At 37.8% G+C, this 27,074-nt stretch overlaps 1 protein-coding gene across 2 annotated transcripts in view; it reads left to right on the top strand.

Annotated features, from left to right (window-relative positions):
* Positions 1 to 25,636, top strand: part of dmrt1 (doublesex and mab-3 related transcription factor 1) — a 29,607-nt gene extending 3,971 nt beyond the window's left edge. Inside the window, exons 3-5 of one of the 2 annotated variants that reach the window (XM_044112082.1) lie at positions 2,995 to 3,155; positions 9,109 to 9,280; positions 24,458 to 25,636. In XM_044112082.1, the coding sequence (XP_043968017.1) occupies positions 2,995 to 3,155; positions 9,109 to 9,280; positions 24,458 to 24,603 (479 nt within the window). In that variant the 3' untranslated portion in view covers positions 24,604 to 25,636. Of the gene's footprint in view, positions 1 to 2,994; positions 3,156 to 9,105; positions 9,281 to 24,457 lie in introns of both variants that reach the window. The other variant, XM_044112081.1, reaches the window with a different exon arrangement.
* The last annotated feature ends 1,438 nt before the right edge of the window (positions 25,637 to 27,074 follow it).

The raw sequence follows: 27,074 nt of genomic DNA, 5'->3' as shown, positions 1-27,074 counted from the left end.
CTAGCAACAACCTGTTGAGTAACTTGTGCAGCAGCAGTTTAAGATCCCACCAACTTGTCTCAAACGGGTTTATAGCAGATCTTTCACTTTAAACACGTGGAAGCCTCTATATCGTTTTCTGTGAAAAAATTGCTCATATTTCAAAATAAAAGGAGCTATTACTGCCTCTAACTTTCTTGCTAAGCTTTCGCCTAAACATAGACCTCTAACGACAACCAAAACATTCGGGACTGTGCAGCTAAAATCATTGAATCAGGCCTGGAGAAGGTGACCGTTAAATTAAATTGGCTACATGTTTAAGATTGAAAGCTCACAGGTGAGCCAAAAGCTAGAACTACTGACAGCATAGTAACAGAGATAAATGGTAGAAGAGCAGGTATTGGAATGGAAAACAACATGCTAACAAACCTATAAATGCTAACAAACCTATAAATGCTAACAAACCTATAAATGCTAACAGACCTGGAAAGGCTAACAGCAGTGTTAACCGCTAAGAGAATTTTGGAAGTGTGTCTTTACATTTACAGATCTTCAGATCTTTTTATATAATACATCTACCAAGATAGAATAATAATAAGCATATATATAGTTATGCAAAAAATATTCACACCTCTGGAATATTTAATAAGCTCAGCAAGCAGACTGCAGCCACTGGGCTCCGTTCTCCTCCAGTTGCGTCACGCAAACCACGCGCTTTTTCTTAGAAGAGCTTTTTGGTTGATTTAACACTTCAAAACATTTGCTAGCTAATTAGAGACCAAATAATTTGACCTCAGGAAATATTCTACCACTTAAAAGAACTTTAGATATGCACTTTAAAAATAAAAAAGTGAAAACTGGATAGAACAGCAAAAGTCACGCCAGCAGCATGGCAGAATTTCAGATATTTAAAACAAAAAAAGAATCAGTTATTGTTGCTATCAACTGATATGAAACGTTTATATCGTGATCCATTTTTCAGACATATCGTCAAGACCTAATATGTGCATGAATCACCATATTGATTGTCATTGCGTTGCAAACTTATGTAAATGTTTTTGCTTATTTCAGGTTTGGCTATATAAAGCCGCTATCATTTGTATGTTTCCTTGCTTTAGTCATTAAAAAAAAAAACAAGTCAACATTTTTGGGAGAAAATGTATCAAAATTAGTACCAAGTTGGTGTTTGTCTTTGATAAAATCCTGGCAAGCTAAATAGTGTTATTTCAGCTATAATTACATGCATGTCGGTCAGAAAGCCTCTAATCTCTGAGGCACCTGCTGACTCAGTTCTTCTCTCGCTCCCGGCCTGCAGCAGTAAACAGTTTTTCCATTGTTGACTTTATCCTAGTAGGAGGCTCGTTAGCAGGGAACGTATGATATGGACCTGTCATGTGATGAAGGTCAAGGCTGCTAACGCTTCGTTTCTCCCTGCTTTGCTGTGTGAAAAAAAGTCAACTTTGTCCTCAGAACAGTGAGAGCGGGCTGTGCTGGAAAGAGGAGTGAAGCACTCATTGATACGGTGATGACAAGATTGGCTTCGGAGCGGGGACAAAAGACTTAATATCTGAGGATTCAGGGATGCACAGTGTCTTCATTGTGCAAAACCAAAAGATCGTGGTCTGCCTGAGAGGAATGTGGCCTTGCTGATAAGGAGAGCACAACAGATAGCCAGTAATTATCTTGAACTTTTCATCCTGGAAGAATTATCCATCACACAGGTCCATCTCCATCTGAATGTCACTGAAAAGTTCAGTCATTTAGTGATGCAGTTCATTTCTCCTTTGGATGATTACAATTTATTGTAAATCAACACCCTAAGATTAATTTCTGACTTCCTAATACAAATGAAAGGAAAGTTGAGTGGAAGAAAGAAATGTTTAGTAGAAAGAGATGCAGAGATTACAGGAATAACTGCAGGATTTGGTGCTAAATTCCTTGTGTTTAAAAAACACACTTTAATTACCTTTATTACTCATAGTGATAAAAATGTGCCATGACTCTTTGGAAAAAGATTGTTTTGATGTTTGAAGCAGAAAAAAAGTATATTTTTTCCACGAATAGTTCTGCCAGACCTCCACACAGCTTGCTTTCTGGAGTGGTAGAAATACTGAATTTCTGTTAATATTATGCACTTTATTTTATGTTTTCTAAATATATCTCTTGTTTTTGTTTTCTATATTATCCACTATTAACACCAATCTGTTGAAGCATCTTATTCTCTTGTATGCTATTTGATATACAGCTAAATAAATAATATTAACAGAAATATTGTTCACTCTTAGAAAGCTGCTGACTTAGAAATATTCATATAATTTCCTGAGGAAGATGTCTAGAAAATGTGCATGTATGTGTTTTTTGTGCAAAATGCAAACTAATTTTATATTATATTTAATATTGCTATTTAATAAAACCTTACAGAAACAATTTTAAAACATTTTTTATCTCTAAAGACTTCATTGAAAACCAGCTATATCGGTCGATTTATTTGGTTTTCTTTGTGTTTTTTAAGTGCGGGTTCTCCAACATTTCTCCAGTAAAAAAATATTTTTATTGGTCTTGTGTATTATTTTGATGATCTTATTTAAATTTTGTTTTTTCAAAGATTATGCATCAGTTATAAATCACCAAAATTAACAGAAACAAATGCTTGAAATAAATTTTCACTATGTGTAATAAGTCTATCTTTCTAGCTAAATTCCTCCTCTAATTAAACTTTCAGACGATATTCTCATTGGGACAGGGCTACATATTTTAAAGTAAATATAACTGTTAACACTACCAGCAGATGGCGCTGTTTAGTCTTGGTTTAAAAAAGACGCTCAGGAAAAAACGTCTACTAGAGAAAACATTTCATCCAGGTGGAGTTGAAATAACACCCTCTGAGTGTTTAGAGCTGAAAAATAATTATGTCAAAGAATATAAAAAAATAAATCTTTACTTTAGTTTACATGATAGAAATACAAATTACAGGTTAAATACTTTATTTGAGACAACCTTTTTTTTTTTTTCCAGGAAGTCGCTCTTCAGCGTCCTCCAGTCCCTCCTCTTCCTCTGTTAGGCCTCACGCTGAGGGAGCTTCTGACCTCCTGCTGGAAACCTCCTATTACAACTTCTACCAGCAGTCACGCTACCCCCCCTACTATACCAATCTGTACAACTACCCACAGTACCAGGTAACACACAACATGAGAAACATGTCAAGTCAAATAATCTGCCAAGGCAACTAGAACTTTTTCATCAAAATTAAGGAATTATTGATATAAATGAGTTCAGAGTATCTGAAGTTTCATCACAGCCTATTAAAAAGAAAATATTTGGAACAGAACTTTGTATGCTGTTTTCTTAAGTTAAAGGCTACTTCATTTGTAGGCAGTCTTTGAAAACTTGCATTAAAAATGATCTACATCCAGACATCTAAAGTAAAACAACGTAAAATTACAACAGGTAGAAGAAGAACAACAAGGAAGCAAATATAGTTCAGTCAATCAGAAGAGACCATTTGGAGAAGTCATAGATATTCACATGAGGTTTAAAGCTGTTAATGAAGTCATCTGTGCAACCGATTGCTCCCACCAGTTCAGTCTAGTCCGCTTTACTCAAACTCCAGTTCATTTGTTTAGAAAGTCCGGTTTGCTTGTGGAGTTGTGAATGAATAATCGAATTCTGATGCGGATTATAAAAGTTCTGGAAAGAGAAATCGTCCAACAGCTAAAATCTGACACCACTCCATTTTTGTTTACATTTTGTGGAAAAGTAAGTTGCGATCAATGTCTTCTTCAGTGGTTTTTGTGTTGTTTCCTTTTGTGGTTCTTGGTGCAGCGCCCCCACAGGCGAGAAAGAGAACAGGTTTTCCTAAAGGTTTGGACCGTCTGACCCACTGCAGTGTGAAAGAGAACCACAGCAGCTGAAAATGTAACAAATGTTGCAATTTTGTCCCCAATTGAACCGAGTCCACCTACCGGGGTATCAGATGGGTTAACACCCTAAAACGTGTCATGAAGGGGCTCATGGGAAAAAGCCTTGCAAGGGCCCAGTAAAGAACAGAAGAGTAAGAGGTCCAGGCAGACTGAGCTCGTTTCTTTGGCTCAAGGGACGGTTAACGTTCTGATTTTTATAATTTTACCATTAAAGCTCACAGTGACTCAGCTTTGGGTGGAGAAATGTTTACAAGGCTGGACTTTAGTTTGTTGTGATCAGTTCATTTAATGAATCCCTGAGTTTTTCTGCTTGGTTGGACCAAATGTTATTTGATTCTAATAGTTCGCAGTATGGCCTCAACATTACAATACTAGGAGATTATTATTTGGTTAAACAAATAATACAACAACAGAAAAATAAATGGAATTAGGAATATTTGGAGTTATTGGTTACTTTTCTGTCATTATCTGTCAAATCAAACAGCCTTCTTCCACACATTGTGGTATGTAACGGAAATAAATCATTACATAGACTAACATTAATGTGCCACTGTTTCCCTGCGTTTGTCCTAGAAAGTAGAATTGGCATTATGTCTCCTTTAATGCCTCTAAAGGTGCTCGTCATGGTTAGCACGATGAAATATTTGAATCTTTTTACATTTTTATTTGTGGTGTTATTGGTGAACCAAGTGGTTGCAGCTACATTTGAAATATTCAACACTGCTGACCTCCTGTGTCCGAAAATAAAGGCAGATCATTTTTAATTTACTCAGAATATACTTCCATAATTTAAACATTATACTTTAGGTTAGTACAAATAGTAATGGTTTCAAAGCGCAGTTAAACTCAGTTTTCATCTGGCTGCTAGCCGTTTGGTCCCTCCTCCAGCTGTGTGTACATGCACTGATTTATACTGGAATGTATCTCTGTTGTGTCCAAAGGAAATGAGATTATGCATGAAGCAGATTATAACTATAACTCTCCCCTGATCCCTGACGATGTGGTTTGGTTTTTTTATGAAGATCACTTTTCCCACCTCTCTCTGCCTCCCTCCGGTTTCCCCCAGTAGCAACATCTAGTTTTGGGGTCACTGCCTCTGCCACCCTGCAGAGGCTAAATTGCAAAGGTTAATGGTATTGTCTGTCGGCAGAAGAACAAACCGCCATGCTTCAGCGCTTGAGGAAGAAAGTGAGCACATTAATGCTAATCAGTTAGCGCTCTTTAGCATAATTTAGCCATCCTCCTTTGTGATTTATGATTTTTTTTGGCAGGCTGTCGGGTTGAAGGGGTTACGTGATGCGATTCTCTAAATTTACTGGCCACTCTTTTTGTAATTCCAGAGTTTATTATTTGTGGATTCTATTAATGCCACAAACACACAGTGGGAAGGAGAATGATGGCTTTTTTTTTTTTACTTTTATTGTTTTTTCTTAAAAATAGTCTGTTTATTTGGCCATATTTCAGTTTTATTAAACTTCAAGCATCATTCTTGAGATACACTGCTAAGATTTTATGTTTTATATTTTCAGGACAAATTATTTCATAAAACACAGTTTCATATCTTCTCTTACTAGTCAAAGATTAGGTGAGTTTCTGTTGTCATTTTTATTCTTTTATTATCTAGTAAAAGTGAACATTTCATCTGTTTATTCAGTTTTACTGCTATGTTCTTACTTCATACAGTTCATAGTAAAGATATTCATACCACCTGAACTTTTGGAAATGTATTTAAGCTATATCTGGTGAAATTAATGACTTTTTAAAGACACAAAGTTGCACATTGTAAAGTGAAGGATGAATTACAAAAACATATTAATGTAGCAAACCCTGCATTCATGTTCATGCCCTTTGACCCCTACAGCAGTTTTTATTTATAGTTATATAGAAATTAATTGTTTTTGTTGACAAATAGATGCTAAATTAGGCTATATTCAAATTAGATTAATTTGAATATAGCATATGCACATAGAGTATATAAATTTAGGTATGATGCATATTAGCTACATTAGCCATAATTGACCTCATGAAGTAATCTAATTTTGGAGTTTGAAGTATGCAGATTATATTTTTGTTGCTATTTCTAATCAACAAGCACATCACCCTGAATACATCAATCCCGTCACAAATCCTGACAGCACACTTTGACTGGTCAAAATTGAATTATAATTTTAAATTTGTAATTTTTTTTGCAAAATATTGACTCTTGGGAGTTGAACACGAAACCTCATTACGTTTTTCAGTGTTTTATTTCTCAAAGTTTTATAAAACCAGGTATCATTTACCTTCTGCCTCACAGTTTTGCTCTACTTTGTGTTGGGCTGTGAAATAAGATCCATGTAAGTAATCTTTGGTAAGTGAACTTGACGTCCCAGCTAATCCCTTTCCAACGTGGAGCCCCAGAGGAAACATTGTGGTTGTTATCAGCGTAAGGCCATCTCCCTCCTCTGCTCTGCTCTGCTCTCGGTGCTTGGCTGCCATGCAGGTGGATGGTGATAAAATAAGGGTGGCAAAGAGCTTCCAGACAGAAGATGGTGCCAGATAAGAAGACAGGCACTGTCAGGGCGGTAATAAGCCCCCCGAGACTCAACAAGTCAGCTTATAAGCACCGCTGTAGATGTGTGGAAACTTTCATTATTAGGAAGTTGCAGTGCTGCACTGTTGTAGATTATTAGTTAAATGCAAAAGTACAAAACAGTAGATCTTCTTGTACTTATACACAGTGCGTAACAAAATTACTCTCAACTCAATACTGTAGGTGTTCTAAGGCCCATTCACACCAACTGTTTAGTTCACTTTAATCGGACTTTGCCTAGAAAGTCTGGTTTGTTTTTGAACGTGTGAATCCAACATCCAGCTCTGATGTGGGCCAAAAAAACTGAACTCTGGTCTGCCTAAAACCCTCAGGCTCGGTTCGGTTAATATGAACTCTGGTTTGGTTTGAATACATACTACAAGCCCAGGGCATTCTGGGTAAATACAAAAACAAATGTATGAGTAGCTTAATTGCTCTAATGGGTAAAATGGCTTGTGGTCTTTAACTAAAGACAAAAATAAATCCTACAATACACACAACGTGCACTCTCGTTCGGTTCAGTGAACTCTGGTGAGGTTTGAATGCATTTGTTAACATCAAAGGAACTGGAGACCGCTCCAAAAGCAGGATACGCAGGGCATTCTGGGTAAATATCACCAAAATAAATACCCTACTCTAGCAATAGAGGGAGAAATGACTCGTCATTTACATTTTGTGAAGAAGGAAGGTGCTATTAGTGTCTTCAGAGGTTTTCAGGTTGTTTCCTTCTCGCTGCAGCGCCCCCACAGGCAAGGAGGGGAACAGGTTGCTCAAAGGCTTTGGTTTGATTGACAGTGCAGTAGGAAAGAAAACCGCTTCTGTCCACAGTTTGCACAGAAGCATAAAGACGGCAAGCCTAAGGACCAATTTATACAGTTTATATGTTATTAAAAAAAGATTTATGCTCGCAGTTACATTTTTTAATTTAACCTTTATTTTTCCAGGATAAAAAATCATTGAGATTAAAAATCTTTTTTTCAAGGAAGTCCTGGCCAACAGGCAGCAAAAAATACATCAGCATCAAAATAACGCACTTTACATACGACACTGAATATTTCATTTAGGCCAAATCCACACACTGGATCTAGATATTTACCATCTATGTTAACCAGAAAAAAAGCCTTTTGTGTCAACTCTTGCTAAGACAGTTTAGTCCTGTGCTGTATGTTTGCTGGGAGCCATAAGCTTAGTGCACTTTGAAGACTCCATTCCAATCTCTGTTGTATTTTTCACGGCCCAATACAAGACCGGAGTGTAGCTTAAATAACAGTTTATAAAGCTGTCGCAGAGCTGATGGTGTGGACAATACGGGTGACAGATTACAGGCTGACAGAAATCAAATTCCATAAAAATGAAATTGAAAACCCTCAGTGAGGCGGCCTTGCTGCTGAGTAGACAGCTCGTCTGAAAGTTTTCAGAGGTCTGGAGAAAGCCGCCGGGCGTTGCAGCTCGTTCCTGCAGCTAAGGATCATTTCCTGTTTGCTTCCTAATGCGTTGCTTATGAATGTCTGGAGCTGAATCAGGTCATATAGTGGTAGCAACAATTATCACAGATATATATGAATATAGTGTGACATTCTTGCATGTAAGTTGTTTTTGAAATGTGTGTAATTTATGTTTAATCTGCAGCTGCTTTTGAAGAAAGGAATGGGCCTGTGCAGGCTTTTGCTACAGCGTTTACATTAAAACGTTTGTGCACGGATTTTGTTTGCTCTCTCTGTGTTTTTGTAACATTTTTGTTGCAGTTAATCTGCGCCTTTGCACGGACCTCGAACTGACAGAGAACAAGCTGTTCTCTGTTAGAATGGAAATGAGAAAGAATTGATTATCGTTTTATCAAAAATGTAAATGTAACCTCAGACAAACTCCTAAAAAGTTAATATGAGCTGGTTTTCTTTCTTAGTATTTTTTTTTCTTGTTTACTGTACATATAAAGACACCCAGAAGTCTAAAATTCAAGAGAGAAAGACACGCCTCAACCTCAAAATCCAGTATGACTGCACTTTGTTTAAAAAGGTTTATTTGCACTTCAAGGAGTTTATATTGTATAAATATTTTCCATAAACAAATAGAAGAACCCTCACTTGTGTACATGTATATTTACTGTTTGAATGCTTGAAGGTATATGTTGCATTAGCTTGTAAGGCACAAATGTGCACACACCTTTTATGATAATGTTGAAAAGACACAAGTTCGCAATTGCATTTTTTCTGTTTGATAAGAAATGCAATTAAAATAGCAGGTTTAACACGAGTATGTTCAGCTTTTACCTAAAGGGTGGGACAGTTCAACCAAAAATTTAAATGATGAGGGACTAAAAAGAACTCTATTTACTGTAACAGCCTGATTGACATGCTTTGGTAGAAACTGGTTTCCTCTGAAAATCTTTAGTTTTACACTTTACTTATTGTGAAAATAGCTAACTTTGAGTTGTTTTCCTGCGGTAGCAGCACCGACACTGAAGAGTGTGGCTTGCTAGTGCTGATATAAGCTGTGTTCACCAACTGGAAACAGATTTTGAGTCACAGATCAGGCCAGGTCAATGTGAACATTTTGGCCAGTTTTACAGTGCACATCTCATTCCTGTGTATTCTACCTATAAATGTGACATTTTTGTTGTTTTCTTGTTTAAAGCAGATGCCCCATGGGGACGGCCGCCTCCCGAGCCACGGCGTGTCCCCCCAGTACCGGATGCACTCTTATTACCCCGGGACCACCTACCTGACCCAGGGTCTGGGCTCCACCACCTGTGTGCCACCCTTCGTCAGCCTGGAGGAGAACAACAGCTGCTCTGAGACCATGGCAGGCTGTGAGCAACACAGAAACACTCCAACACACACTCTTATCGGCCCCATAAACTTTTACCCAGACTTTATCAACAGAACATCCAAGGGAGGACTGCATTCAAGTCGAGAGTGTCATAAAATTTCATTTTCACTTGCACTAAACTTTACTGCAAATCCAGTACTTTCCGTGTATGCAGGATCTCATCAATAAATTTTAAGGCTTTGCTTTACTGCTTTAATCAGCTAAATGCTTTAAAATACAACAGAAAATGTATTAAAATATGATTCAGGTGAATTATTGGGAGTTAGAAAGGGGACTAGGATATAAACTGTGCAGACCTGTTCAAGAAGTCCCAAACAGTGCAGCTTTGTTTCTTTTCACCGTGTTTACAGATGAAGCAGATTTGATCTCTGATTTGTGCAGCAGTAGATTTCTTTCCAGAACTCAGATGAGAATCTCAGCACAGCGTTGCTGGTTGCCTGGAGTTTATGCCTTCCTTATTACCGGGGAATGTGGGTGAATCAGATTATGTGCGTTGCTTATCATCTTCAGTAAAGTGTTTTTTGGAAATATCTAAAGAATGCAGATAAGTACATAATAAGAGTGAGATTACTGATGGAAAGCAAAGTGGCAGCAAAACCTGAGATTTCAGGGACCAATTTGTCCAGGATGGAAAATCTGTTTCTGACTATTTCAATTATTTTTCTTCAGCAAATCTTCCTGCTCTTTACATCTTAAAATGATTTCAAAAGTGTTGTTGTGAAATAATCAGTTTTAGGCGACTTGCTTTAATAACCTATAAGTACATTCTAACTTATGTAAATTATAATTTTTGAATACTCAAAATTCCAAAATGTCCTGGATGTTCTGTCATCCAGGACATTTTGGAATATCGTTTCTGTTGCCCGCATGTTGAGCTGTTAGCATGTCATACAGTCATGAGTAAGTCTTCAGCCAGAGGCCTTTTCATACTTGTTGTAAGACTGACTGCTACTGGAGGTTCTTATTGCTCACAGCATCAGCATCAATAATAACCTTTTGAAGATGCTTGTCTGATACGTGTTGCCTTAACTACTTTAATGTCTGTTTTACTGATGATGACACGTTGTCTGTTTGTGGATATTATTGAATATTCTCACTCACTTTCAATCTAAGTTAATGCAAAACAAAATTTTGTTGTCAGGGTCGGGTTTGTTAAAGAAACTAGATCTGAAATTATTTCTGATATGTTAATATGTTTTAATCAGGTTTCTGTCCGACATCCTGGTCTGTGGGTTTAAAGAGAAGGAAGGTTGATGAGCAGAACCCAGAAATAATAACATGTAGTATCAGAGTGACAATATTTGATTTAAAATTCCTCTGAAGTCCCTTTCATTTTCAATATGTGTTATTTATTGATCATGGCTTTATCAGCCTAATTTGTTATTGTTCTCTCTGATGTTTCTCTTGAGCTAATGCATTTTTGGCATTTGGTGGGACATTGTTATGCTAGGAACCCAGTTTTTTCTGTATCTGTGTTTTTCTCATAGTAATATCTAATTTCTCATGAGAGGGACACAGAGAAAGTGCGGCAGAATCACAGCATCAGCCGTGGTTTTCCTGAAAGGGAGCGATGACACCACCAGCATCGTAAAGCTTAGGACCCCCACATCTGGCCTTGTAGTGCTGTTTGTTTACCACCTCCAGCTGCCCCTCTGCTGTGAGGGTCCCATGTCAGCTCCACCCTGAAGCGCCATGCTCCATTACAAGAAAACAACAATCTCAGCCGGTGGTCCCACTTTTAGTGTCAGTTCACCTTTAAAAAAAAAAAAAGGCCGTATTTATTCCCATAGCCTATTAGAGGTTTTCAGGTTCCATCCTGGATCTTAAATTCAGATTTTTACCAAGCAGGTTGTTTATAAGCAGATCTGACCATCATCCTTTATACTGCAGGACTGAAGCTAACACGAAGAGCCTCCTCTTAGCTTAACAAACATAGTTTGCAGTTGCAGGATTCTGAAATGTGCGTCCAGCACACGGATCCCTGGGATCTGTTTTAATACCATGTCACACCTTCACATCAGGCCTAATTATATTCATCTTTTTTATTTTATCTCTCAAAATAAAACAGTAAAAACAAAAACAATACTTACAAGTTACTGAGATTCCAATTTGTCAGAACTACATGCACAATAAAAGATATTTAAGGATACACAATTGTGGTAGGAGTTGATTAATTGAGTTAATTGTAATTAATTAATAATTTTTTTAGAAAACTATTTATTGACGAATTAGAAAGCCTCTTTTGCTGCTAAATTATTGGATAAACAGATTTGAGCTCAAAAGCAAATATATTTATTGTTTTTAAAATCTTATTCAGCCATCAGATTGATACAAAGTGTTTTTCAATTTTCCGGTGTTTCTTTAGAAAAGTGGACTGTGGACGCTGACATTAGCGTTAGCATCTGTGCATGTTTAGCATTGAGATGCTATTATAGCCTTGAATAGCTTTGCTGACAGTCTAACTCCTTTTAGCACAACTTTAACACAACAATAATCTTTTCCGGCATCCATCAGATCATTTTTAGAACCATAAATTAAAACCGAGTGGCTCAAGAGAAGCGCGTTTGTTGGCCATCGCTGTTGTTTCTGGGTGTAGCTCGTGCGTTAGCAGCTGCGTTTCAATTGACCTTAAAATTGCACAACTTGGAATTACGACAATATGGAAACACTGCAATTTTGAAAATGCATTTTTTGGATAAAAGTTTCTGCGCTGGGATGAGGTGGTGTATTTTTTTCAGCCATATCAAAATAAATGTATTTAGCAAAACTGTAATGGTAAAGTTTTTTTTGCATCACGAGCATCAGGTTGTTACTCCTGTCAGAAACAACAAAGAAGACGACAGGAAGTGGTAGGAGGATGACAGCTTGTTTGCTCTCAGCATCGCACGGTTCATAAGAAGTTGTGCATCATTCAAACACATTGAGTTCACAGCTCTTCGGTAAAATGGCCGACTATAATTTCCAGAAAAATGCCTTTGACGTAGCCGCTCCCAAGTAGGCGGGGCTTGTCGCTCCAACACCTGAATAAGACGCCAATCTCTGCCCTGATTGGCTGAATTATGGATATATCTGTAACTGTTTACATCGGTCGCCGCCTTTATTTTTAATGACTTATTAACGTGAGTTTAATTTAATTTCTTATTTAATTGAAACATTGCAACTGCAAAATTGAGTTTTTTAGACATTGGCAGAATAGCGACAAATATTTGCGAACATTTGTAATGGAGAAGCCGGTGTTGTTACAGAAGGCAGCGTGCGGCGGGACGCTGAGGTGAAGTAAAACGATGTTTGGTTGGGATCAGACGGAGGAAACGTTCCTGTGATCTTCCTTCCCTCCCTTCCCTCACGACGCCTGGCAGATTTATCTCCCTCCCTGGATAAGGCTAATCATTTGGCCAAATACAGAGATCCAAATAACCTTCAAGTGTGCCACGCTGTCCTTTCCCCTCCCCTCCTCACCTCTTCCTCCTCCTCCTCGCTCTTCCTCCCCCCCTCTCGCTGTCTCCGCAAAATTGCCTTCTGGAGTTAGTGAGCGGGAACAGTTAAGATTTACAAACAATGATGAAGCTTGTCATGCGTCTTTCTCCATCCGTCACGGCGGTGCGGGCGGAGCCGTGGGCAGAGCCATCCCGGTGTTCTTCATAAAAGCCAGCTCGCTGTGAAATACGCCCCCGGCCGGCCTGTTTACTGCCCCGCGCTCGTCAGCAGCCGCGCCGCTGTAAATCGCCGGCCGGGAGGTGACAGTGCAGTCCATCAAACTCCCCTCCCCTCTCAACATCTCATCTCACGTCGCCTCCACTCCCACCCACCCACTCAGTACAAATATACACATACACAGAGACATCCACAGTGTTTCTCCACAAACAGCCGCCTCACGATGAGCTGCCCACCAGAGTTATGGTCGCCTCAGACTCATAGGTGACATTTTTCTGTCCTTGTCCCGACCAACAGAATTTAGAAGTTGGTTATCTCTCAGCACAGCAACTTTTCCTTTACTTTTCTAAAAGCGGATTCAGCCCACAGTCAGACGTGATGATGGAGCGCCGCTCGGCCGGCTATACGTTTGTCTGTGTTGTTATATTGGTGTCAGCACAGCGCCTACTGTAATTTAAATGCAAATCAGATTGTTGAGGTATTGCAGATTTTCATCCTGCTAATCGATAGACCTGTGTGAGCCCATTAAGTTAGAAATCCATTACTATCTTTCTAGATGATATTCTATTGATTTTCCTCACTTCAATCTATATCCTACTGTACACCAGCGTGAGTTACTGCGTAAAAAGTCTGTCGTTTCAGGTTGTCAGCCTCCCTCTGAAGAATAAGCAAAGAAAAAAAAACAACAAAACAACCAAGAAGCTGCCGCCGCTGCGTTTCTTTGTTTCGTGTGTAAAATGGCTTTTAGCTGCTTTCAGGTCAGATTATTTACCGTCTCAAACCTTCGGCTCACACTCATTCTGAGATGCCACAAAGGCCGCTCACTCTTCAGGATTTATTTAACCTAAACCAATCAGAAATCGGTTCCTCGCCGCAAAGAGGTGACCTTTTCAAAGTAAGCACTGTTTCATGTCATGTAGCCAGAGTTCATTGCTGATTGGTTCAGAACGTCACCAACTTTAACACATTTACTCTGTGGATTCATAGCTAGAGGTGAAACCAACAGGACACTGCAAAAACACAAAATCTTACCAAGTACTTTTGGTCTAATTTATAGTACAAACATCTTAGTAAGCTTGAAATAATACAAAACTAGCTTACAAATAACTTTTCTGAGAGATATAGGAGCTTATTTTAAGTGTATAAATCCTTAATTTTTATTGAAAAGTGCTAGTTCCACTGGCAAATTATTTCAGTTATAAAATGGGTAAAATGTCATAAGTAAAATTATCTGCCAGTGGAACTAAAACTTTCTCATCAATATGTAGAAATTACTGACTTAAAAAAAGCTCCTATATCCTTCACTAAATTTATTGTTGGTTAGTTTTGTCTTATTTCAAACTTTCTTAGATATTTACACTATAAATTAGACCAAAAATACTTGGTAAGATTTTGTGGTTTTGCAGTGGAGGACAAGTTTGAAAATTACATTTAAAGCTGCAGTTTATAACTTTTATAAAAATATGTTTTTATAAGTATTTATTTAAACTGTCCCCATGTTGTGACAGTTTAAAATCCCTTCCACCTCCTCCCTGAGCTTCTATTACCATCTGAAGAAATGTACCAAAAACAACCAATCAGAGCAAGGAGGCGGGTCTTAGCGCTGCCAATCACAATTAGGGATGCATGATATATCAGCGCTAACATCAGAATCGACTGATTTTAGTTATTTTTTAACATATTGGTATCAGTCCAATAAATAAAACTGCAATGAGACAAAATGTGGGAAAAGTTCTAGATGTTCAAAATGCTCTCCTGACATTTTTACAGTCATTTTCCCCCAAAGGCTTTTGTGCATTACATTACATTATTCTACATGTTCCAGACCTTTCATATTAAATATAGACATAAAAAAATATTAAATTTTCATCTTGTTGCTGTCTGTTTCTGGTCACTTCTTTCTAAAGGTGTTAAAACGGTAAACAAATATATATAATATTAATAAATATTGTTATTAGCCATAACAAAATCGGATATCTGATATCGATAATAGCCCCAAGTTACATCCCTACTTTGTAATATCAGTTTTTGACATGATCCAATAGTAAATAGTACAAAAATAACTTCTTTTTGTCAAAAGTCCTTTTATGAAATTAGGTTTCACACATTGCTATGATTTAGCTGTTTTTCTAACTTAAAGTCACCTGAAAGGAGTTTACAGGAAACAGATCCAGTTTTATTTACTTTTCATTCAGTCCACTTTCATTAGATTCATATTAAAACTCAATTACAACCTGACAAATCTGCCAGTTTAGTCCATGTTAAGTCAGTAAATGAGAATGTTTCTCTGAGCTGAAGGGATGTTTGACTGGAGGCCCCTGGGAACCTGGTAGCTCTTATTTCAGCGTTTCTCCTGGTTCTTGATTACAGAATAAAACTCCTGTGAGAGCTGTCAAGCCGTCCTCCCCGGCCCGTGGTGCTGCTAAGTGCCCTGATAGCCTCCGGGGCTAAATACCAGTATAATTGTCTGCTCAGGGCACAAGCACCACAGTAATGTGTTGTACAACACCACCATTAACACTGGCCTGGGGCTGTGGAGACATTAAAAGGCCAGGGCTGTGTAGTTTATGTCCTCTTATCCTCACTCTCTATTTCTTTTTCTGACTCTCTCTCTCACACACACACACACGCACACACACACCCCGTCCTGCTGGCTTAAAGTGAAATGAAATGGGTTTGTCGAATGCAGTTGAATCTGAACCTGAAGTCTCAGCATCTGATAAGAACGTCCAACATTTCCCTGGTTTGGAGGTTTTACAGGAGGAAAACTGAAAGAGATTAAATTTCTGCTCAACAGAAACTTATTTGACCTGCAGTTTGTTACAGAAATACTTTATTGATTTTAGGGAAATATTAACTCATATAACTCATATTAATTCATATTTTTTATAGAGTTATTATAAATGTGTTGGCTGTTGGCAGGAAAGAGCTCCTGTAGCAGTCTGTATTACAGCAAATTTGAAGAAGCCTCTGTCTGAAGACGCTGTCATGAAGAGGATGGTCGAGGTTGTCCATAATTTTCATGGTCTTAGGAAAGTTTCAGGAAATAGTTTGTCTTAGACTCAATGTAACGAGTGCGTTTTGTGAACATTGGTAATCTTTGCCTTCAGTCGTCTTTAATTAAAGTGACGTTGGTTTTGGTTTGGGGCGCGATAAGATGCAAAACATGGAGATATCATCTATCCAGCCTCCTTTTCTGGTGGTCTCCCTGTTTAATGTGTTGCAGACATAAATAGGAAGTCACCAATCACATGGCAGCACCTCCTTTAGGCCCCTTTTACACAGAGGAGAAACGTAGCATTTCTGTTTATAAACTGGAAAACGGTTCCTCTGACAGGAACAGTTTTTTTTAAAACAATCTCTCTAAAGGAGAGTGGAGGTTTTTGTGGATGCCCCCTGCAGGTGTGAAAGCTGTTGGGTTTCCTGGATGCATGCAAGCAGAAAACAACAAAACGGATGAAACTTACGTAACCTGCACATCCGAATACATGCTAAAATCACAGCGCCATCTGGTGGCCTGGCATGAATACCAAAAATGCCTGAATACAAAGGTTTCAGCTGTAAAGGTTTCGGCTACAAAAAAAAAACAACCAATTAATTGTGTTGAAATTTTTAATGTGTTCTAAATGAATGTGTTAAAGTCCCAGCACGAGTAATTACAGAATATTTTTTCCTGTTTTTCAGGTTAGTTTATTTTTTATTTTAAAGTAAAACGCTGCAGACTACATCCAGCTCTGACTGAATATGGTTGTTTTGTCTCTGAAAACAATAAAAGAAAAATTGCTTTAGATTCCACAAAATTTATTTATTTTTATTGTTTACTTTTGTCAAAAATAAAAGTTGACGATTTTAAATTTAATCTGTTTAGTTTAAAATATTTTACTTTAAACTCTTAAAATATATCTATATTAAACTATTATTTGTTTTTTTCTTTTATGATTTTTTTCATGTATGTGCTTTTTCTGGTAAAATGTCTGAGATTTTAGAAAAGTGTTATATAAATAAATTATATTATTATTATTCCAGATTTAGCAGACAGTTCTTCCTCAGGATTTTCTGATAAAACAAACTTAGTAACGTTTTACTCTCCTCAGCCTCCTGGTGTTGGTGAGCGTTGGTAAATGATGTTTCCATGGCCGCTCTCTGAAACAGTTGAACGACTTGAATAAACACGTCTGACAGCTTTACCGCGGCGATATATTTCACTCTTCCTGTGTCCTTTACTTTGGCATTTTTCTTACGCTGTCGACTCACAATTAATCTCTTGTTTAAAGCGCAATGATAGAGAAGTCACGCAAACATCGATCGGCCGCCTCAGCTCATTATTGCATATCCATAACTCTTGGATGGATCCCGTCACAACGCCGGCGACCCTCCGACGTGCCATTTTGCGAGCTGATGGGGCACAGTAGCCGAAATGGAGATTTAGCGCGGAGACGGCGGCGGCGTCACGCCTCTCTGGCGGTCGTCCTGGCCGGGGACAGATTGGTTAACAATGCAGGAGCAAAGGGTCGTCTCTGCTTAATTAGCCTTTGACCTTAGCGCCTGATGCCTTCTGTCAAACTGCGTCGGTCCTCCGCTCACATCGGCTCCACTGCAAACCAATAATGAGCCTCTAAGTGTTTCTTTAAACATCTTAATTGCTTCAAAAGCGGCTCCGTCCCTTTAAACTACTGTCTCAATGCTTCTCAGGTTGACGAGACGAGAGAGAGTAATTTATGGAAGATTTAACAGCAGACAGTAAAATGAATAGTCCGTAATAATGGCAATGCTAAAGCTTTTATTGACCTGGTTGAGTTCACTGATTAGAGTGTTTGATGTGGCTTAAAATTAGAAGCAGCTCAAGCATCAGAGTTCTGCTGATCAAAACAAAAACATTGAGTTTTTTTTAAAAAGGAAGAAAAGTTGTGAGCAAAACATGTTTCCTAAATGTGTAAGACTCAAATAAGAATCACCTCTGTGCTTATTTTTATTTACACATGGAGAAGATCAGAGGCGGCCATGTTTATTGACACCGGAAAATCCACACCGCACCTTTCAGGTCTTTATGCATAAAACGCTCAAAACGTTTTTTTTTTCTTTAACTTTCCGATTACAAGCCACTTTCTGTTCTATCACAGAAAATCCCTGTAAGGATTTTAAAAATCATAAGAGATATCCAGATAAAGCTTAACTTTAAAAGAAAACAGATTTATAAAAGTTTATTAAAATACTGCAAAACACAAAATCTTACCAAGTTTTTTTGGTTTAGTTTCTAATGCAAATATCTTATTACACCTCAAATAAGGCCAAACTAACAGGTAACTTTTTTAACAAGAAATAGGAGCTTGTTAAGTAAATAATCTCTTAATATTGATGAAAAAGTTCAGGTTTTATTGGCAGATTAATTCTCTTATGAGAAAAATGTCTTGTTCTTATCAGAGTTGGACAGCAACTAGTTATGTTTACTCGACTATTTGTTTTGAAAAAATTTACTTTTAGGAGTATTTTTATTATACTTTACTTTTTACATTTACTTGAGTAATTTTATTATGAAGTATTTTACTGGTAGAAAATTTCTGAATTTTCTACCCACTGAATGAAAACAAAAATGTTTTTACTAAAAATTCACCACACACAGACACACACCGGCAGTTTTTATTGAAAGAAACTGATTTTGAAAAAATTACTTTATTTTTTTGTTACTTTGAATTACTGTCATTTTTATTCTTAAAATTTCCTTGTAACTTTATATTTTGGTCGGTCTGATGACATAATTTTTAAATATTACATGATTGATAACCTGATCAGTACTTGAATAGACTTTTTACTAAATAGTTTTTACTCTTACTTGAGTAATTTCTTTGATGGATACTTTTTACTTTTACTTTTGAGTAAAAATATGTTAAGGTAGTGCTGATCTTACTTGAGTCCAGTTTTTGGCTACTCTGCTCACATCTGCTCATCAAATTACTGACTTTGGCTGTATCCTGCTGGAAAGTTAGTTTTTCCTTATTTAAAGTGTTTTAAAGTATTTTTACAGGAGCTACTCAGTGAGTTCAGTATGTTTTCAGTGTGTTAGAGTCAGAGGTTCAGTATGTTTTCAGTGTGTTAGAGTCAGAGGTTCAGTATGTTTTCGGTGTGTTGGAGTCAGAGGTTCAGTATGTTTTCGGTGTGTTAGAGTCAGAGGTTCAGTATGTTTTCGGTGTGTTAGAGTCAGAGGTTCAGTATGTTTTCGGTGTGTTAGAGTCAGAGGTTCAGTATGTTTTCGGTGTTAGAGTCAGATGTTCAGTATGTTTTCGTGTGTGGAGTCAGAGGTTCAGTATGTTTTCGGTGTGTTAGAGTCAGAGGTTCAGTATGTTTTCAGTGTGTTGGAGTCAGAGGTTCAGTATGTTTTCAGTGTGTTAGAGTCAGAGGTTCAGTATGTTTTCAGTGTGTTGGAGTCGGAGGTTCAGTATGTTTTCCGTGTGTTAGAGTCAGAGGTTCAGTATGTTTTCGGTGTGTTAGAGTCAGAGGTTCAGTATGTTTTCGGTGTGTTAGAGTCAGAGGTTCAGTATGTTTTCAGTGTGTTAGAGTCAGAGGTTCAGTATGTTTTCAGTGTGTTGGAGTCAGAGGTTCAGTATGTTTTCGGTGTGTTGGAGTCAGAGGTTCAGTATGTTTTCGGTGTGTTAGAGTCAGAGGTTCAGTATGTTTTCGGTGTGTTAGAGTCAGAGGTTCAGTATGTTTTCGGTGTGTTAGAGTCAGAGGTTCAGTATGTTTTCAGTGTGTTGGAGTCAGAGGTTCAGTATGTTTTCAGTGTGTTGGAGTCAGAGGTTCAGTATGTTTTCAGTGTGTTGGAGTCGGAGGTTCAGTATGTTTTCCGTGTGTTGGAGTCAGAGGTTCAGTATGTTTTCCGTGTGTTAGAGTCAGAGGTTCAGTATGTTTTCGGTGTGTTAGAGTCAGAGGTTCAGTATGTTTTCAGTGTGTTGGAGTCAGAGGTTCAGTATGTTTTCAGTGTGTTGGAGTCAGAGGTTCAGTATGTTTTCAGTGTGTTGGAGTCGGAGGTTCAGTATGTTTTCCGTGTGTTGGAGTCGGAGGTTCAGTATGTTTTCCGTGTGTTGGAGTCAGAGGTTCAGTATGTTTTCGGTGTGTTGGAGTCAGAGGTTCAGTATGTTTTCGGTGTGTTGGAGTCAGAGGTTCAGTATGTTTTTGGTGTGTTGGAGTCAGAGGTTCAGTATGTTTTTGGTGTGTTAGAGTCAGAGGTTCAGTATGTTTTCAGTGTGTTAGAGTCGGAGGTTCAGTATGTTTTCAGTGTGTTAGAGTCAGAAGTTCAGTATGTTTTCAGTGTGTTAGAGTCAGAGGTTCAGTATGTTTTCGGTGTGTTAGAGTCAGAGGTTCAGTATGTTTTCAGTGTGTTAGAGTCAGAAGTTCAGTATGTTTTTGGTGTGTTAGAGTCAGAGGTTCAGTATGTTTTCAGTGTGTTAGAGTCGGAGGTTCAGTATGTTTTCAGTGTGTTAGAGTCAGAGGTTCAGTATGTTTTCAGTGTGTTAGAGTCAGAGGTTCAGTATGTTTTCCGTGTGTTGGAGTCGGAGGTTCAGTATGTTTTCCGTGTGTTGGAGTCAGAGGTTCAGTATGTTTTTGGTGTGTTGGAGTCAGAAGTGTTCTGCTGAGCGATCTGGGCCTGCAGGGTGAAGGTCTGCCTGCCGAACGTCGCCTGACTGCGTTCGCTGTTTAAAGCCCGGCCGCCCGTCTGCTCTTTGGCTCCGTTTTCTGGGCCATTAAGTCCTGCAGCCGCTCCGATGGCGTGATGAGCAGCCACAGACGGGAGCGTCCATCTTTACAAGCTGGACACACATGGGTCCAACCGGGCCTGCTTTTTTTTTAGACACACCTCGTATCATTTTAATGGCTGCCATTTAATCTCCGGGCAACCTTGTCATGTGACAGGCAACTCTTCATCCCTGCGATTTCATTTTTTCTCCTTCATAACAGCCTCACTAAACGCTGCCGGCCCTGAACACCTCCCTCACATTCACACAGGTGAAGAACCATTCTTCTGTCTCTTCCAGAACGTCTCACAGTTTCTTTCTCTAAATCAGGGGGCCAATCTGCGGCCCCGGGGCCATTTGTGGCCCTTTCACTGAATTTGTGCTGCAATTCAAGAATGATGCAAATTTGACTCATTTTATTTGAAATGAGGTAAAATTATTTCCGACATGATTTTCTTAAAATAGAAAATGTTAAGTGCATCACAGAGTATTTGTCTTTGTATAACTGAGACTTTACAACAAGTACAACCACGTTTATCAAGACACTTCCAATAAAAAGATGCTCTTATTTGATTTCGCTAACTGTACCAAACATTTTGAGAAAAATTGGCCCGTCTCAATTAATCAACTGATCAATTAATCACATGACACATTAAACCAAACTCATTGATTTCCCTCTGCATCACATTGTTTTTCTATTTTCTCTCTTTTGACAAACTGGAGGATAAAAGTCTGCTGTTTAGGTTTCAACTGAACGTTTTTTTAAGGATACTTTTATTTACAGAGACTTCATAATTTATTTTATTTGTTGTTTCTGTTGTTTTTGTTTCTTTATTTTGGATATTTAAAATGTTCCTGTGTTAAATGTTCATTAGACTGTCTTCTTCCTTTATTACATATTATTACCTATCATTTATCACAACAATAATACTATCGTTTATCGCAATAACAGAAATGTTTTATCAGGACAGACCTAGACTCAGATCCTGTTCTTAAACTGAGATTAAATTTATTTAATCAAACTAAAAGCAAATTGAAAACTAAATGCTTTTACTACAAAAATGTACCATTTTCTAAGTTTTATTTTAGTTTTTTTAGTTTTATTTTCACCATTTTTAACTCGTGACCATAAGTTTGCTTACCTAAATTCAAATCGATTATTTTCAAAGCTAAAATCAGAAGCACAGAGTGACATTTTCCACACTGTCTCTTCATATTTAGCGCTACTAAGATATGTTATATTTGATCTGTGTCTTGGCAGATTTCTGTGTTTACTTAAGCGTTATCTCGTTGGATCGGTACGGGTGGTGAGTGTGGAGTATGAAAGCCACAGAGCGCTTATCCTCTCTGGATCAGACTGAATTACCATCTACTCTCACATCTGGGCTTTTGTTCCCCTCCCGTTTTCTGGCAGCAGCAGAAATGATTACACCTTCATTGAAACCCTCCCTCCTTTTCCCAACAGGACAAGTGGGAGGTTTAAAAAGCTTCCTTTTGTTAGTCCACACAAAGACAGTTTAATACTTTATAAACCTTATATATATAGTGCTGAGTGACTGCGAGAAGGGCAGAAGTTCATTCCAGATACAAAACGTTCTCAGGTGAAGTTTGTCTTGTTACAAACTGCCTCCTGAATGGTTTGTGGGATTTGTAAATCAATACATTCAGGTTTTATTTCCATTTCACACAACGTTCCGACACTTTCACATTCAGAATTGTTTCTATTTCTACCGGTAGACAAACATTTTTGATGTATTATGATGATAAATACACTCAAACTCAAAACTCGATTTTGTATTTTCCAAAGTTTTCACAGCGTACCAACCAGCCGTCGTCTGTTCCTGACCGTCGGCGTCGCGTTGGATTCGTTTCAGGAGGTTCATAATCGAACTCTGATGCAGACCAAAAGAGCAAACCAGGTCTTGGTTTGGTTGAAGTGAATGTGAGCGACAAGCAGAGCGGAGACTGCTCCAAAAGCAGGAAGTGGTTGACAGCACAGGGAATTCTGGGTAAATACGACCAAAACAGACGCGCTAACAAGCGCTAGCGAGGAAATTGGCTCCTGAAATCCTACAACCACTGAAATCTGATGCTACTCCATTATTGTTTACGTTTTGTGAAGAAGGAAGTTGCGTTCAGTGTCTTCTTCAGAGGTTTTTGTGTCGTTTCATTCAGTGATTTTTGGTGCAGTGCCCCTACAGGCAAAGAGGGGAACAGGTTGCTCAAAGGGTTTGGTTGGTTTGACTCAGAGCTGTGGGAAAATGGAAGAAATTTTGATCCCAATCAAACAGAGTCTACTGGACTATCAGGTTTGAAAGCATCCTTGGAGGAACCAGTCATTAAGAGCTACGATTTGACTGGAAGGAATCCAGAGAACTCACTATTTCTAGATTCTGTTCTCCATGTTCTGAGAAAAACAGATTTTATTGTTTGTTTTGTGTTAATTAGCATCCTTTTCTTACAGTAAACTGAATAGATGACAATTACTTTGAATCATCGGATGTCAAAAAAATCCCCCTGATGGGACAAACGAAAGCTGGATTTTTTCTCCTGAAAACGTTGGGTATGAAATGAGTTCGCTGCAATAAGTGAGACACAGATGAACTAACAATCAGCTGACAGTTGGTTAGTAAACCAACAGGCCTCCACTGCTAATTGAGAACAAGGCTTTCTGCTGTTTCAGTGGTTTAATTATGCAGCAGGGCAGAGGATAGGCGGACGACGCCAAGAACACGTGTCGTGATTTAACGTCCCTGCGGAAACGAACACGTCCGCTCGGTTCCAGCCTTTAATGGCGTCGTAGATTTCCTGCTGATGAACGGAGGCAGAATTAACAGTGAGCGTGCTAATTCACCACGCTGCTGTTACTGCTGTACAAACAGAGCGGCGAGGAACAAAAGCTACTCCAACATTAGTGTTAACGATCGAGCTGTCAGTTCTGAACTGGTGACAAACTGCAGACGAGCAAAACTCGGAGTCCGAAACCAATCAGGAAGTTAATGAGGAGAAAAATTACTCCTGTTTTCCTTCCCAGCTCTGCTGAGGAGAGGAGAGCAGGAAAAGCTACTACGACTGGACGAATTTCATTTGTGTCATCTGACAGGGATCCTTCAAAATAAACATACAGATTATCTGTAGATATTCTGTGAGATAAAGTAGCTAATAAAAATGACATTTCACACATTCTTCTTCATCGCAAATGAAGAAGAATAATATCTGAAATATTATTAAATATTTCAGATATTTAATAATATTTAGAAAAGAAATGCAAACAAACAGGTGTAGATTTGGAGAATACACAGATACAGCAGCAATATGCTTAACGACAAAGAATAATAGAAAGGGTCACAAATCCCCCTTCAAAATAAAAGTTTGCATAAATTAAAAGGTTTTTGCTGCATCTTAAAAGATTCAACAGAAGTTGAAGGAGTATTACTATTTAAAATAATTTTAGGTTTACATCATATTATAATGTTCTCTCACTAAAAACAGAAATGTTCTTCTTTCATGCATGTTTGAGAAATCCATAAATCTCCACGGCAAAACACCTGGGTGGACGTGGCCCCGCCTTCTAGATGCAGCTCCTCCCCCGCTGAGCTCCTTCAGACTAGCCATGAGCAATTAGCAAACACCTGCTGAACTCGTGTTAGAGCTACATCACCTAAATCCATCCACACTTTAAAAGAGGAAAATGAACGCAGATAATCTGAATAAATATGAAATATTGAAGTGAAATTTGTTCTGGAAATGAACTCTGACTGTGTTTCTCCCCGCAGCGTTTTCACCCACCAGCTACGACTCGACCATGACCTGCCGCTCCATGAGCGCTCTGGTTCTAAACGATGACAAGGCTGAGTGTGAGGCCGGCGGCCAGGCGGCCAGCTTCACCGTCGACACCATCAGCGGCGACACCAGCAACTAGAAAAACTAGAAGAAAAGAAGAAGAATGCCACGAAAAGTTCTCGCCTGAACTGAAAACTGTTCAGCTGTTAAAGCAGATTTTTGTTCCTGATTTCTGTTCTGCTCTGAGTCTCTGTTTGTAACCGAAGGGAGTTAATCATCCAAAAACTGACTTTATTTTTTTATGATTCCTAATTAGAAAAAAAATCAAGACTGAATTAGATCACACAAAATAAAATACAGTGTTCTCAAACGTTTACACACCTGTTACGCCTTGACGTATTATTTCAAAACATTTTACACCTTAAGGTGGAATATATGTGGAATTTCCTTAAAGAACATTTATTATCACAACAGAAAAATTGTAAACAACACTGCAAAAATACAAAATCTTACGCATTTTTGGTTTGTTTCCTAATGCAAATGTCTTATAACAGTTATATAGGAGCTTGTTTTTAGTCAACTGGTCCTTAATATTGATTTTAAAAAATAAACTGGTTTCAAATATTACATGTTATTTGACTTATAACATGTAATATTTACCATATGATAAGCGATATAGCTGGAACTTTTTTTCATCATTGTTATGAAATTATTGACTCAAAACAAGCTCATATTTCTTGCTGTATAGTTACTTATTAGTTTTGTCTCATTTTGAATGCATTAAGATATTTGAATTAGAAGCTGGACAAAAATACTTGGTAAGATTTTGTGTTTTTGCAGTCTGGACGTTTTCTCTGATCCAAACCTGGTAAAGACATTCTGAGGGTTTAGTGCTTCATTATATGTGGAAAAAGTTAAAGGATTTATAATTTGTTTCCAACAGAGACCTGCGACTTTAACAGGTGTGTAGACTTTAGGATCGCTGTATTGGTCAAGTTTGTATTTTTTGATAAACAACATTCTGAAACACTGGAATCAAGGTTTTATTTCTTTAAATTAAGTAATGAAATTTGGTTAATTGGACTTATTGTGTGCATTAATTTCACATTTTACACAATATAAATAATGCAACTTTTACTTTGGTGTATTTTTGTTTAATCCAGTGGGTTAATTTTCTCTGTTTAAGGATTGTTTTTTTTCTGCTTTGTTGAGCAGTTTTTCGTTTATTTTCATTTTATAATAAACAAGATTTGTATTAATCACTCTGAACGGTTTGGAGCGGAGGAGTTTTTTTTTTTTAGTTGTAATTTGCCAATCAGCCTCTAGATGCCGCTGGATCTTACTGTATTCTCCCTTTCTGACATATTTTTTGATTTTCCCAAATCAGATACGATGTTGTTATTCCAACAGAATCACATCAGGTGCAAATAAATCTCATTAACCTCAAATCTGTGAAATTTATTTTAACAATTTTTTAATTTTGTACAAAAAAATTAAGATTTTTTTTTTCTGAACAGCAGTGTGATAAATGTTGAGAAGCAGTCCAAGTTGTTTTCCTGGTTTAGAAATGTTTGTCTCCAGGTTTAAAAAAAGCAAAGCGAAGCGGCGGGTCGTAAATCCCGTTGCTCTTCTCTCTGTGGGCGTGTGATGAGCGCCGGATGCTTATTTATGGCCTCGTTTATTCCTCTGGATTTGCATGTGTATTGTATATTTAACCCCTTCTCAGCAGAGGTGTTGGTGCCGCACGCGGGTTATTGTTTACAATTTTTTACCCACTTTGGGACGACCTTGTAGAGTGAGCTGAAGCATCGCTCAATAACACAACATTTATGGAGGAATGTTATGTTTGCAGCCTCACATCTGGCTGAAAACTTTGGAAAATATATTTAAAATAAGGATTTTTATTTTTATTTTAGCAAACCAGTGAAAATGGTTCAAATGGTTTACATTTGAATCATTGCTAACATATTAGCATGTTTAAAGCCTTAGAAAGCATTAGTCTTTTAATGTATTGGTAGAATTTATCTGAAAGTTTTTAAATCTCAGACCTTAAAAAATGAAGAGCAGTTTAAACATTTAATACGTTATTCAGTCCATTTTTGCTCATTTGGAATAAGGTTGATTTTTGGTGAACTATTGGAGTTGATTTAGCCAGTTTTAATTTTCCTCAACATTTTCTGTCATTTTAATGAGTTTTCCAGTTTGCTTGAAGAGAAACAGATTCTCCATTATTCTTAAAGAGCCAATATCGTGTTTTCCAGGCATATAGTGTCAAATTATGGTACAATCAAGTAACTGTTACCTTCAGTTGTTGTAGAAATGATTTATATATCAAATATGACTTAAAAGAAATTTGACTTCCTGATTTAACGTCTTGAAATTGGGCATCTGTTTCTTTAAAAAGCCTTCTGAAACGTCGCCCTCACAAAGTCATCACAACACTATAATTTTTCATTTTTATTACTCCAAATTCACCTGTTTGTTGCTAAAAATCTTAATCTTAGTCTTATTTGAGCAAAGCAGACGGTTCTAATTAAAGTTAAACCTCACATTTACATTTGTGTCATAATTTCCAAACAAGCAGTTAGCATGTAGATATTTTCTGATGAA

The sequence above is a fragment of the Gambusia affinis genome, linkage group LG03 (genome assembly GCF_019740435.1).
Source record: "Gambusia affinis linkage group LG03, SWU_Gaff_1.0, whole genome shotgun sequence".
Taxonomy (NCBI): Eukaryota; Metazoa; Chordata; class Actinopteri; order Cyprinodontiformes; family Poeciliidae; genus Gambusia; species Gambusia affinis.
The sequence above is the reverse complement of the archived record's forward strand: the minus strand, read 5'-3'. Positions and strand labels throughout refer to the sequence as shown.